The following is a 14,004-nucleotide window of genomic DNA, read 5'->3' as shown; positions in this document are numbered from 1 at the left end:
TACATTAAAAACAACTTACAAGTACATTTTGACAAAGTTTGTTGATGAATTAAGAAACACTGCATCTAAAGAGCAACGGTTTATGGACTTTACACCCCAGCAGCATTTTTTACATTTTTCTGATGTGATAATGCACTTTTAGAAAAAATGGCGTTGTAAAGGTAAAAATGCCCATAAAAGGTAAAAAATCTATTTAAACTTATTGGAAAATATTAATTTCTATCACTGCTGTGAACTGCACAGCACACTTAGAACAACTTTAGGAGTCCACAATAACACACTCAGCAAAATATCGTCTAATTATCCTTAACGATACAATCATCATACCTCATGTCATTTCAAACCAGTGTGACTAACTTTCTTCTGTGGAACAACACAAAATAAGATCTTTCAAAGAAGTTTTCAAGAATGTTGGTACCAACAGTGACTTCTGAGAACTCTCACTGAGAACAGAGACCGATTACTAACATTCTTCAGAATATCTTCTTCTGCGTTTCGCACGCTTAGAGACAGATAGACGCGACGAATACGTACAAAAACACTGCGACTCACAAGACAAAAAACACGAAAACACCTTTCTGTCGGGAGAGAGAGAAGCCGCAGCGCGTGAACGCGCCGCCACCTTGAGCGCCATAAAACTGAGAATGCAGTCAGTCATGCAGGTTTGGAGTGACATGAGGGCGAATAAATGATGACATGTCCCTTTAAGAGCCAGTTTGTGCATGAGGAGCGAGCAGAATGAGCAGTACAGCTCTTGTGTTTCAGGTGATGTTCGCTCTGAATCAGACGCTGCTGCAGCAGGAGAGTCTCCGCGCCGGGGGCCTGCAGGTGCCCTACACCACAGAGCACCTGATCAAGCACTACAACTGTGGAGACCTCCGCTCCATCATCTTCAACCACAACGCCTCGCAGGTACCTCAGAGCTTGATGGACTGATGTCCTGAACACGTGTGTCCAGGACGCTTTACTTTTCAGTTTATTCTCATGAAAGGATTTTGTTTTAGATTCTTTTTAAATCAAAGAAACTTCACAAACTTTACATAAAGTTTTTATTTTTGACATTTAATTTTTCTATTTATTTAAATGTTTCCATTTTTCAGTGGTTTCTCGCTATGAATAGCAGCTGCCATGGCACTAAATACTAAACTATCAATCAAATCTGCTGAAAAACATTTCCAGTATAAATATCTAAACATCTACACAACATGCAAAAGTTTTGTTCTGCTTTTATTTTGAATGTTTCTTTGTTACGTTTGACATGCTGAATACCAAAATCACATTACTTTCTCTGTATCATTAACAGTGCTCATGAAAACTACAAAAAACTTGCTAATCTTATTACTCATGCATAAAAAAAAGTTTAATAAAAAAAATTAATTTAGTTTTCTCTCATTTTACTTAATGTAAATGTCTTTGCTGTAAGAATGTTGAAATATTTGGTAACACTTTACAATAAGGTTCCATTAGTTAATGTACAATGAACAATACAGTATTTATCTTTGTTAATGTTAGTTCATGAAAACACAGTCGTTCATTGTTAGTTTACGTTCATTCACAGTGCATTAACTACTGTTTTCAATAATGCATTAGTAAATGTTGAAATGAACATGCTGTAGAAGTGTTGTTCATGCTTAGTTCATGTTAACTAAAGTAGTTAACTAATGTTAACTAATGAACCTTATTGTAAAGTGTTAACAAATATTTTACTGGAAAACAGGACAAAAATGCAGTATAAGAAATTGTGCATTCACTGTTTTTAATATTCAGTAATATTACTGAATTAACTGCACTGAATCGATCTGAATAATGACTGATTTACAGCTGAATGTGAGCCTGCAGCACAAAAGCAGTGTTAAGTCGCTGGGGTATATTTGTAGCAATAGCCAACAATACATTGTATGGGTCAAAATTATACATTTCTCTTTTATGCCAAAAATCATTAGGATATTAAGTAAAGATCATGTTCCATGAAGATATTTTGTAAATTTCCTACCGTAAATATATCAAAACTTAATTTGTGATTAGTAATATGCATCGCTAAGAACTTCATTTGGACAACTTTAAAGATGATTTTCTCAATATTTACATTTTTTTGCACCCTAAGATTCCAGATTTTCAAATAGTTGTATCTCAGCCAAATATTGTCCTATCCTAACAAACCATACATCAATGGAGAGCTTATTTATTCAGCATGTATAAATCTCAATTTTGGAAAATTGACACTTAAGACTGTTTTTTTGTGTTCCAGTGTCACATTTGATACATTTTGCAACACTGTTATTATCTTTCCTGTTTCTCACTGTGAAGCTGCTCTGGGAGATTGTGTATTGTATGAAGCGCTATAGAAATCAATTTTTCGAACCTAAACTGGAATGATATCGGTCCGTTTTGCGTCCAGGTGCCGAGCTTCAAGAACGCGACGCTGCCGGCGAGCGAGCAGGTGACGGCGCAGGAGATCGAGCGTTACTTCAGACAGGAGCTGATCTACACGCGTAACGAGCGCATGGGCCGCCGCGTCAGAGCGCTGCTGGAGGAGCAGCCCGACAAGAGCTTCTTCTTCGCCTTCGGAGCAGGTCAGTCTCCTCGGGACGCTCCCGGATGCTGTGGCTTTGAAGTCTCCTTTGATCTGCATTTTCTCCGTCTTCTGTTTCCGCGAGGGCTAGTAGAGTGTGAGCGGCCAGAGGCGGGTCATGTAATGAAACGTGTGGCTCGCGCTCTTTGAGGCGGCTCGTTTCTGACCTCAGTATGCAAATATCCACCGGTTTTTGACTCGTAGCCCGAATGCAAACACTGCTGCTAAAAATAATGGAGGGCTCATTTCACAGAGATTAAAAGAGGTTATGCTCTTTCCAGGAACAAATCTTGACTTTAAAACCCTGAGAAATGTACTTTTTTTCCCAGAAGAAAGTTTGTAGCGGCAGTGCTCGCCGTTATTCTGCCTTTGATGAAGCGTCCGTCACAAAGCTTTCCTAGTGATGTCCGCTCTCTGGCGGTTCACCGTGAGGTCATGTGTGGATCAGCGTTAAATGAAACGATGTGGAAATCTGATTAAAGCTGCTTAGAACAAATGACTCGAGATATTTTGGTAGCGGCCGCAGCACTTATGCTGTAATTGCAGTTTTGTTCATTTAGAGAAACTGGACTAATGGCCGAAAAACACACGCAATCTGCTCACCTCCACATATTCTGCTTCATTTAACTCCAGATTGAAAACGGAGATTATAAACACCAGGAAACTTGGTTCTGATTGACCTCTCAAACTCTCTCTCTCTTGAGTGTGTGTGTGTGTGTACAGGTAAACATGGTTTATGAGGACACTTCCTGTGTCCCCGTAAAACAAAAGGCTTAAAAAACATACAAAACGGTGTTTTATGAAATTCAAAAATTGCCAGCAGTTTCCTGTGAGGGGTAGGTTTAGGGGTAGGGTTGGTGTAGGGCAATAGAAAATACAGTTTGAACAGTATAAAAACCATTACACCTATGGAGAGTCCTCATAAACCATAAAAACCAACCTGAGTGTGTGTGTGTGTGTGTGTGTGTGTGTGAGAGAGTGTGAGGGTGTGTGTGTGTGTGTGAGAGAGTACTTGTTTTTCTATTCTGGTGGAGAGAGAGAGAGAGAGAGAGAGAGAGAGTGAGTGTGTGTGTGTGTGTGTGTGTGTTAGAGAGAGAGAGAGAGAGTGAGTGAGTGAGTGAGTGAGTGAGTGAGTGTGTGTGTGTGAGTGAGAGAGAGAGAGTGTGTGTGTGTGTTAGTGATGTGAGCTAACTATCAGACTTCAGCATGTTCGTGAGACAGTAAGCAGACACCTAAAGCATCCTAGCGGATGAGTGACACAGTGACTGTGTGTGTGTCTGTATATATATATACACACACATAAAATATTTAATTAACTAATTAATCACACATTTGTTTCTGAAATCAATCGCGATTAATTATTTTTAAAAGTTTTTAAATATATTTTATATTCTAATAATATTACATTCTATCTTCAAATTAATGTAGAAACAACATAAAGACAGTATATTTTTTATATTTGTTTAATGGCATCTTTTTTATGACTGAAGGCGAGTATCACTGATACCAATACTGCTGAGGTCTCTATTCATTTTTTTTCTAATATTTAACCATTCACTAGCCATTCAACATTACAATGTAATTGAGAGCTGTCAATTTTAACATGTATTAGACTTGAAAAAATAACTTCTAATTTAAGTTAACCATATCTGGTACTTAAGTAAAAAGACGGGTTTTTATGCGTAGTTAATAGATTACATCCATCGCCCATTATAGCTCAACTAACAATCTATAAAGGTGAAAAATGCATTTACTTACACATATTTGAGAATCGAGATATTTCATGACATAGTTAACACGTCTGGGAATATTTCAAATAAAAAAATAAATAAAGCATAAGCCTATATCAGTTATACAGTGCTGTCGTGCAGTGATGTCCGGTTAGCGAACGAATCGTTGTTTTCTGTTCTGGGGGGCCGAAGCTTCACGAGTCGAGAAACATTACGAGTCTAAAGCCAAAGCATACTTCAGTCTTTACGCGTACACTAGCGTGTGCATGCAGTGCGCCACACAAACTTCATCAGCAAATGAAAATGAGTGCTGAAAATCTGGATTGTATAAAGTGCTTTAAATATATAAAGTGACTTGACATTTTACTGGAGTAATGTTTCATGAGGATATCTGTACTTTTAATCAAATACTTGTCTACTTCTTCCACCACTGATTATTTGATAAATTTACTAGCAATTTCAGAGTGAAAACAGTTTCAGAATAAATCCTAAAATCCCTCCTGTCCTTCATCCGGTGTGACTGGAGGTCCACTGAACGACCTGAGCTCATGTGACCTGTGACCTCTGACCCCACGCGACCCCGAGCTGCGGCTCGTGCACCTGGAACATGGTTTTATGTTTGTGCCTGCAGACAAACTGCATGTCTATTTATTAGCAGACGAATGAGACGGCTGTCTGTAATCCCAGCATTCCCTGCTGCTGAAGATCCTCATCACAGTTTCACAGCTTCTCATGATGAGCTCGATTTTATTTAGAAATTAATGTAGGTGCTTTAAAAAAAAATTGTTTTTAATTATATATTTAAGCAGATTTATTTAGAAATGAGAATTTTATTTAAAAAAAAATTTTTTTTTTAATTTAAGCAGATTTATTTAGAAATGAGCGTAGTTGCTTTTTTTTTTTTTTAATGTGTTTATTCAAGCAGATTTTGAAATGAGTGCAGATGCTTTTATTTTTTTTAAGACCTCTCTACTAAACATCTTATTGGCTGTGCTGCTTTTAATGCAGTTAGATGATGATTTAAGTCAAGCCACCTTTATTTATATAGCGCTTTTAACAATACTGATTGTGTCAAAGCAACTGAACAGCATTAATTAGGAAAATAGTGTCAATAATGCAGAAGGACAATAGTAAACACTCAATTTTCAGTTAAAGGCAGTTCATCATTGAATTCAGTGACGTCATCATCCAGCTCAGTTCAGTTTAAATAGTCTCTGTGCAATCAAGTCGACGATATCGCTGGATATTAAGTGTCCCCAACTAAGCAAGCCAGAGGAACCAAAACTCCATCGGTGACAGAATGGAGAAAAAAACCTTGGGAGAAACCAGGCTCAGTCGGGGGCCAGTTCTCCTCTGACCAGACGAAACCAGCAGTTCAATTCCAGGCTGCAGCAATGTCACATTGTGCAGAGGACTCATCTGGCTCCTGTGGTCGTCTCATTTAATTTAGTAATATCTCTTAAGGACTTGTTTAATAGGATTTTTGCAGAAAACATTTTAGAATTTTTGTCATAGGCAAATTTAAAACATTTTTATAATTTAACCATCCTATTTTTCGGTTTTATTTAGTTTGGTTTTATTTTATTGCATTTATACAGCTCCTGTGTAACTGGTAGAAAATGTACAAACTCTCATGTCCTGAAAATATCCTCCACATTAATGCATTTGACAGACATTTTAATCTAAAGCGACTTGCATTGCATTCAAGTTATATATTTGATCAGATCTTGCTTTCACTGGGAATCAAACCCATGACCTTGGCGTTGCGAGTGCCCTGATCTACTGCCTGCCGTGGCATGACATTTCTACTACAGACTTTTAATTTCTTTATTCACGGTTTTTGATGGAATAAAATATTGCGGTGCACTGAATGCTGTTGATCAGTGCGGCTCGCATGTTTAGACTGATGACCCAGATCTTGCTCCAGGATTAATCATGCCAGAGATATGCAATTCTACAAGAATTCGAATCCAGCCTGAGCCACCAAAAACTCACGGGCCTGAGGTTTAGTTCAGCTCCACACACTCTCTCTCTCTCACACTCTCACTCTCACTCTCACCCACACCCACACCCTCACCCTCACCTTCACCCTCACTCACCCTCTCACACTCTCACTCTCACTCTCACTCTCACTCTCACTCTCACTCTCACTCTCACTCTCACTCTCACTCTCACTCTCACTCTCACTCTCACTCTCACTCTCACTCTCACTCTCACTCTCACTCTCACTCTCACTCTCACTCTCACTCTCACTCTCACTCTCACTCTCACTCTCACTCTCACTCTCACTCTCACTCTCACTCTCACTCTCACTCTCACTCTCACTCTCACTCTCACTCTCACTCTCACTCTCACTCTCACTCTCACTCTCACTCTCACTCTCACTCTCACTCTCACTCTCACTCTCACTCTCACTCTCACTCTCACTCTCACTCTCACTCTCACTCTCACTCTCACTCTCACTCTCACTCTCACTCTCACTCTCACTCTCACTCTCACTCTCACTCTCACTCTCACTCTCACTCTCACTCTCACTCTCACTCTCACTCTCACTCTCACTCTCACTCTCACTCTCACTCTCACTCTCACTCTCACTCTCACTCTCACTCTCACTCTCACTCTCACTCTCACTCTCACTCTCACTCTCACTCTCACTCTCACTCTCACTCTCACTCTCACTCTCACTCTCACTCTCACTCTCACTCTCACTCTCACTCTCACTCTCACTCTCACTCTCACTCTCACTCTCACTCTCACTCTCACTCTCACTCTCACTCTCACTCTCACTCTCACTCTCACTCTCACTCTCACTCTCACTCTCACTCTCACTCTCACTCTCACTCTCACTCTCACTCTCACTCTCACTCTCACTCTCACTCTCACTCTCACTCTCACTCTCACTCTCACTCTCACTCTCACTCTCACTCTCACTCTCACTCTCACTCTCACTCTCACTCTCACTCTCACTCTCACTCTCACTCTCACTCTCACTCTCACTCTCACTCTCACTCTCACTCTCACTCTCACTCTCACTCTCACTCTCACTCTCACTCTCACTCTCACTCTCACTCTCACTCTCACTCTCACTCTCACTCTCACTCTCACTCTCACTCTCACTCTCACTCTCACTCTCACTCTCACTCTCACTCTCACTCTCACTCTCACTCTCACTCTCACTCTCACTCTCACTCTCACTCTCACTCTCACTCTCACTCTCACTCTCACTCTCACTCTCACTCTCACTCTCACTCTCACTCTCACTCTCACTCTCACTCTCACTCTCACTCTCACTCTCACTCTCACTCTCACTCTCACTCTCACTCTCACTCTCACTCTCACTCTCACTCTCACTCTCACTCTCACTCTCACTCTCACTCTCACTCTCACTCTCACTCTCACTCTCACTCTCACTCTCACTCTCACTCTCACTCTCACTCTCACTCTCACTCTCACTCTCACTCTCACTCTCACTCTCACTCTCACTCTCACTCTCACTCTCACTCTCACTCTCACTCTCACTCTCACTCTCACTCTCACTCTCACTCTCACTCTCACTCTCACTCTCACTCTCACTCTCACTCTCACTCTCACTCTCACTCTCACTCTCACTCTCACTCTCACTCTCACTCTCACTCTCACTCTCACTCTCACTCTCACTCTCACTCTCACTCTCACTCTCACTCTCACTCTCACTCTCACTCTCACTCTCACTCTCACTCTCACTCTCACTCTCACTCTCACTCTCACTCTCACTCTCACTCTCACTCTCACTCTCACTCTCACTCTCACTCTCACTCTCACTCTCACTCTCACTCTCACTCTCACTCTCACTCTCACTCTCACTCTCACTCTCACTCTCACTCTCACTCTCACTCTCACTCTCACTCTCACTCTCACTCTCACTCTCACTCTCACTCTCACTCTCACTCTCACTCTCACTCTCACTCTCACTCTCACTCTCACTCTCACTCTCACTCTCACTCTCACTCTCACTCTCACTCTCACTCTCACTCTCACTCTCACTCTCACTCTCACTCTCACTCTCACTCTCACTCTCACTCTCACTCTCACTCTCACTCTCACTCTCACTCTCACTCTCACTCTCACTCTCACTCTCACTCTCACTCTCACTCTCACTCTCACTCTCACTCTCACTCTCACTCTCACTCTCACTCTCACTCTCACTCTCACTCTCACTCTCACTCTCACTCTCACTCTCACTCTCACTCTCACTCTCACTCTCACTCTCACTCTCACTCTCACTCTCACTCTCACTCTCACTCTCACTCTCACTCTCACTCTCACTCTCACTCTCACTCTCACTCTCACTCTCACTCTCACTCTCACTCTCACTCTCACTCTCACTCTCACTCTCACTCTCACTCTCACTCTCACTCTCACTCTCACTCTCACTCTCACTCTCACTCTCACTCTCACTCTCACTCTCACTCTCACTCTCACTCTCACTCTCACTCTCACTCTCACTCTCACTCTCACTCTCACTCTCACTCTCACTCTCACTCTCACTCTCACTCTCACTCTCACTCTCACTCTCACTCTCACTCTCACTCTCACTCTCACTCTCACTCTCACTCTCACTCTCACTCTCACTCTCACTCTCACTCTCACTCTCACTCTCACTCTCACTCTCACTCTCACTCTCACTCTCACTCTCACTCTCACTCTCACTCTCACTCTCACTCTCACTCTCACTCTCACTCTCACTCTCACTCTCACTCTCACTCTCACTCTCACTCTCACTCTCACTCTCACTCTCACTCTCACTCTCACTCTCACTCTCACTCTCACTCTCACTCTCACTCTCACTCTCACTCTCACTCTCACTCTCACTCTCACTCTCACTCTCACTCTCACTCTCACTCTCACTCTCACTCTCACTCTCACTCTCACTCTCACTCTCACTCTCACTCTCACTCTCACTCTCACTCTCACTCTCACTCTCACTCTCACTCTCACTCTCACTCTCACTCTCACTCTCACTCTCACTCTCACTCTCACTCTCACTCTCACTCTCACTCTCACTCTCACTCTCACTCTCACTCTCACTCTCACTCTCACTCTCACTCTCACTCTCACTCTCACTCTCACTCTCACTCTCACTCTCACTCTCACTCTCACTCTCACTCTCACTCTCACTCTCACTCTCACTCTCACTCTCACTCTCACTCTCACTCTCACTCTCACTCTCACTCTCACTCTCACTCTCACTCTCACTCTCACTCTCACTCTCACTCTCACTCTCACTCTCACTCTCACTCTCACTCTCACTCTCACTCTCACTCTCACTCTCACTCTCACTCTCACTCTCACTCTCACTCTCACTCTCACTCTCACTCTCACTCTCACTCTCACTCTCACTCTCACTCTCACTCTCACTCTCACTCTCACTCTCACTCTCACTCTCACTCTCACTCTCACTCTCACTCTCACTCTCACTCTCACTCTCACTCTCACTCTCACTCTCACTCTCACTCTCACTCTCACTCTCACTCTCACTCTCACTCTCACTCTCACTCTCACTCTCACTCTCACTCTCACTCTCACTCTCACTCTCACTCTCACTCTCACTCTCACTCTCACTCTCACTCTCACTCTCACTCTCACTCTCACTCTCACTCTCACTCTCACTCTCACTCTCACTCTCACTCTCACTCTCACTCTCACTCTCACTCTCACTCTCACTCTCACTCTCACTCTCACTCTCACTCTCACTCTCACTCTCACTCTCACTCTCACTCTCACTCTCAAACACTCACACACTCACACCCTCACCCTCACCCTCACACCCTCACCCTCACCCTCACCCACTCACACACTCACACACTCACACCCACCCTCACCCTCACTCTCACTCTCACTCTCACTCACCTCACTCACTCATCTTGTATGAGGCTCATCTTCATAGTGTCTTACTGTAAATCACACACTCACACACTCACACCCTCACCCTCACCCTCACACCCTCACTCTCTCACTCTCACACACACACCCTCACCCACTCACACACTCACACCCACCCTCACCCTCACTCTCACCCTCACTCTCACTCTCACTCTCACACTCACTCACCTCACTCACTCTCACACACACACAGGCTTTCAATCACACTCAGTATGAGGCTCATCTTCATAGTGTCTTACTGTAAATCCAGTGCATTAATGAACAGCTATAAATTCACCTTCTCTTTTCCAGACAATGAAAGCAGACTAAATGTCCTGAGCAGTGTCATACGTCTGTTCCTCACATGTGGCTTTAAATTCTTGAATAAATAACTGAATGTTTTTATGGTTTACGCTTTTATTCCCAGTGAATTTTAATGATTTAGTCATTTGTGATTACGCTTTTTAATATTTTTCACTCACAAATCCAGGTTTTCCAAGAACTCAAGCACTCTGGTTCTGCGGTAAAGATGGTAAAAATGGGCACTTGTGAAGGGGAGGAAATAGCGGTTTATTTATTTAGCAGTTGCAGCTGCACTTTAAAGGCTGTATTAATTGGAAGCCCCTGGTTAAGACGCACTGGTTTACAGCAGCACAAGTGTGATTCATGACAGACGGCTCAGTTTAGTGTGAAGTGTTGCTTTATTAATCGGAGTCTCTGGTATTGTCATGCCGCTGTGCTTTGACTCGTTGCCCGTGTAAAGTTTGAGCTCTTTGTTGAGAATTTTTTGTTCTCTTTGACAACACTTTGTTGTCTTTGATGCAGCAGGTTTGACTCATTCAGCCTCAACACAAAGCTCATCCAGCACATCTCGGCTGTTTTGGCAGTCGATTCTGCTGAATGAACGCTCCTCTATTGCGCTGGAATTCTCTCTTTCATTAGAATTGGGGCATTGCGCAGGTTTCCCGGACGGAGTTTGTGGAACGGATGTTATCAGTGCGTCTGCCCACATGTGAGGAAAAACATCTTGTGTGTGTTTTTTTCAGGATTTCACAATCAACCCTGTTCTAGTCTCTCATAGATTTTACTCTTGTTTTACTGCACTGTTCTTGTGCATTGCTCATCTCATGATATCTCTGTTATATTTCCTGAGTCGAGCAGGTTTTTGAGTTAAGCAAGGTGGAGCAGAGAGTATTAATGAGAGCACTGAAATAACACTGGGAGATTTTATTTGGCTTTGCCTCTTTGTTGGACTTTATTCAGCGTTTACCTCCAGCCAAACTGAAGAAAAGCACGTTTATGCCAAGACTCGAGCTTCCAACAACAACTAACTATTCATTGCACCTTATTAAAATCAGCAGTAAAGAACCAGGGTGTGGCTTTGTATCGAATACACCTCCAACTTTTGAATTCATGCATTTCTAGCGCATTTTAATGGGAATAATGTTGGACCTACAACCTTTTTCCAATGCAGGTAATTCCAGCAACGTTTCCATAGTGTTCACATGAGTTTATTAGAAGAGTTTATATATTGAGTTTATAGATGCAGGAAACCCCAGAACAAGAATATTCAGTCTAGTCTAGGAATAGTTCACCTAAAAATGAACCTGTGCTGAAAACATGCTTACCCTCAGATCATCAGAGTTCAGGATGAGTTTGTTTCTTCATCAGGTTTGTAGAAATGTAGCATTGCATCAGTGTCTCAGCAATGGATGCTCTGCAGTGAATGGGTGCCGTCAGAATGAGAGTCCAAACAGCTGATAAAAACATCACAATAATCCACAAGTAATCCACAGCACTCCAGTCCATCAGTTAACATCTGGAGAAGACAAAAGCTGAAACACATCCAGCATTAAGATGTTTTTAACTAAAATACATAGAGTTCATAATCCATAATAACGCTTCCGCTTCACATATTTGTTTAGAGCTGTTTAAACGGTGCTTGATCTGTTCAGATTTCTCTGCTGATTCAGACCAGAACACTTTTTCACTGGAGGAAGCGTTATTATGGATTATGGACTCATATTTTAGCCAGAAGCAACGGTTTGAATTTAAAAACATCTTCATGGATTTGTTTCTTACAAACACTCAGCTTTTCGCTTCTCAAGACATTAATTGATGGACTGGAACAGTGTTGGAAAGTTACTTTTAAAAGGAATGCATTACAATATTGCGTTATCCTTTAAAAAAAAAAAAGTAACTAATTGCATTACTTAGTTACTTTTTATGGAAAGTAATGCCGTTTCACAGTAAAAGTAGCTGAATAATCCTCAGACTGAAGGAAGAGTCTCTGATTTCTCTCAACACACAGGAGAGTCACTACATGAGAAACAAAGGAACTGCTGCTACTTATTTGAAAAAGTAACTGATATTTCATCGTAAATTTAAAAGTAACATGTTACTTGAAAAAGTAATTACATAACTTGCGTCACTTGTAATGCGTTACTCCCAACACTCAACTGGAGTGGATTGATTGTGGATTATTGTGATGTTTTTATCAGTGCACATTTTGCCCATTTTCATTTTTGAGTGAACTATTCATTTAACTCTAAGAACAGCTGATTGTGTCAAACGCTCAGGTTTATTTTGATTTGCTCCGAAGTGGCAGTCGATGATTACTTCACTATATTGTCCTGTAGGTGTAGGGTTAGGGTAGATGACAGGGTTGTTGCTTTGACCTAGTGGTTAGTTAGCTCCATTAGCTCTGGTATTGTTCTTGTGCCCTTCGCCTTGATCCCGGGTCAGTCAGAGGTCAGCGCAGGAGCCACTCTGTCCAGCTGTTAAATATCAAAGCTCAGACTCAGGCAAGTCTGTACATTTAATTGCTACGTTTACTGAGCTGGGAGGTTTCTTGACTGGTGGCATCAGGCTGATGATCGTCACAGAGGAGCGTTTTATTAAAGTAATAAGCCCCAAGAAGGGCTTCACCGGGATTATTGCTTTTATAAAACGGTTATTCCATATACGTAGTAAGGTTTCACAAAATAAAACAGAGCAAATAAAGTTTAATGATATTAATAAAAACAGTATTCTTCCACCAAACAATGTAGTTCCTCAGAATCAGTTGTGGTTGCTACAAAGTGGTTGCCGAGTGTAACGGAGACCAGCGACTGACGCTAGAGGCTGCAGTATTTAGCCTCTTTGTTAGTGCGTCCGCCTCCCATGCCGGTAAAGTGTAATGATATTAATAAAAACAGTATTCTTCCATCAAACAATGTAGCTCCTCAGAAACAGTTGTGGTTGCTACAAAGTGGTTGCCGAGCAACACACAAACATAAACAAAGGTGTGTGTTACTTTGTAGAGTAATTTGCAACAGCTTCGAACGCGGCTCAGCCAATCAGAATCAAGGACCGGAACTATCCGCTTTATAATGATGCACGAACCACTCCTTTGCTGAACGTCTTGTTCTTCATGTATCAGCATTAATCGGAGTCTAATTCCAGATGATCGTGTCTGTGAACGAAGACAAATGATGGCCGTGGTTTAGTAAATCCATAATCTGCCCATAAGCACAGGCTAAATATAAGACAAATGAGACGTGATACGTGCTTTAGCTGGAAACGTCCGCTCTGTTTCTGTGGGTGAATGAAACCGATTGCTGCTCTATTTCTTTTATTGCGAACAGCATCATCTGATTAGTAACGGTGAAAGAAATACTAGTCGAGACTGCAGTGGGTTTCCAATCACATGTTCTTTCATTGCAAAAAAATGATTGTCTTATTCAGTAATTCTGTCATGCTTTCCAGCACAAACAGGCAGGCAGACAAACAGGGCTAATTTATTTATATAGCACATTATTT

General features: G+C 42.0%; 1 protein-coding gene across 1 annotated transcript in view; it reads left to right on the top strand.

The window, feature by feature from the left end:
- Positions 1–1,806: 1,806 nt before the first annotated feature.
- LOC107670916 (metalloprotease TIKI1-like) overlaps positions 1,807–14,004 on the top strand; it is a 26,651-nt gene continuing 14,453 nt past the window's right edge. The window contains exons 1-2 of the mRNA XM_016463736.1: positions 1,807–1,827; positions 2,399–2,573. Of these exons, the coding sequence (XP_016319222.1) occupies positions 1,807–1,827; positions 2,399–2,573 (196 nt within the window). The remainder of the gene's footprint in view (positions 1,828–2,398; positions 2,574–14,004) is intronic.

This window comes from Sinocyclocheilus anshuiensis, unplaced genomic scaffold (genome assembly GCF_001515605.1).
Source record: "Sinocyclocheilus anshuiensis isolate Anshui unplaced genomic scaffold, SAMN03320099.WGS_v1.1 scaffold1266, whole genome shotgun sequence".
NCBI classification, from domain to species: domain Eukaryota; kingdom Metazoa; phylum Chordata; class Actinopteri; order Cypriniformes; family Cyprinidae; genus Sinocyclocheilus; species Sinocyclocheilus anshuiensis.
Note: the sequence above shows the minus strand (reverse complement) of the source record. Positions and strands in the feature narration are given on the sequence as shown.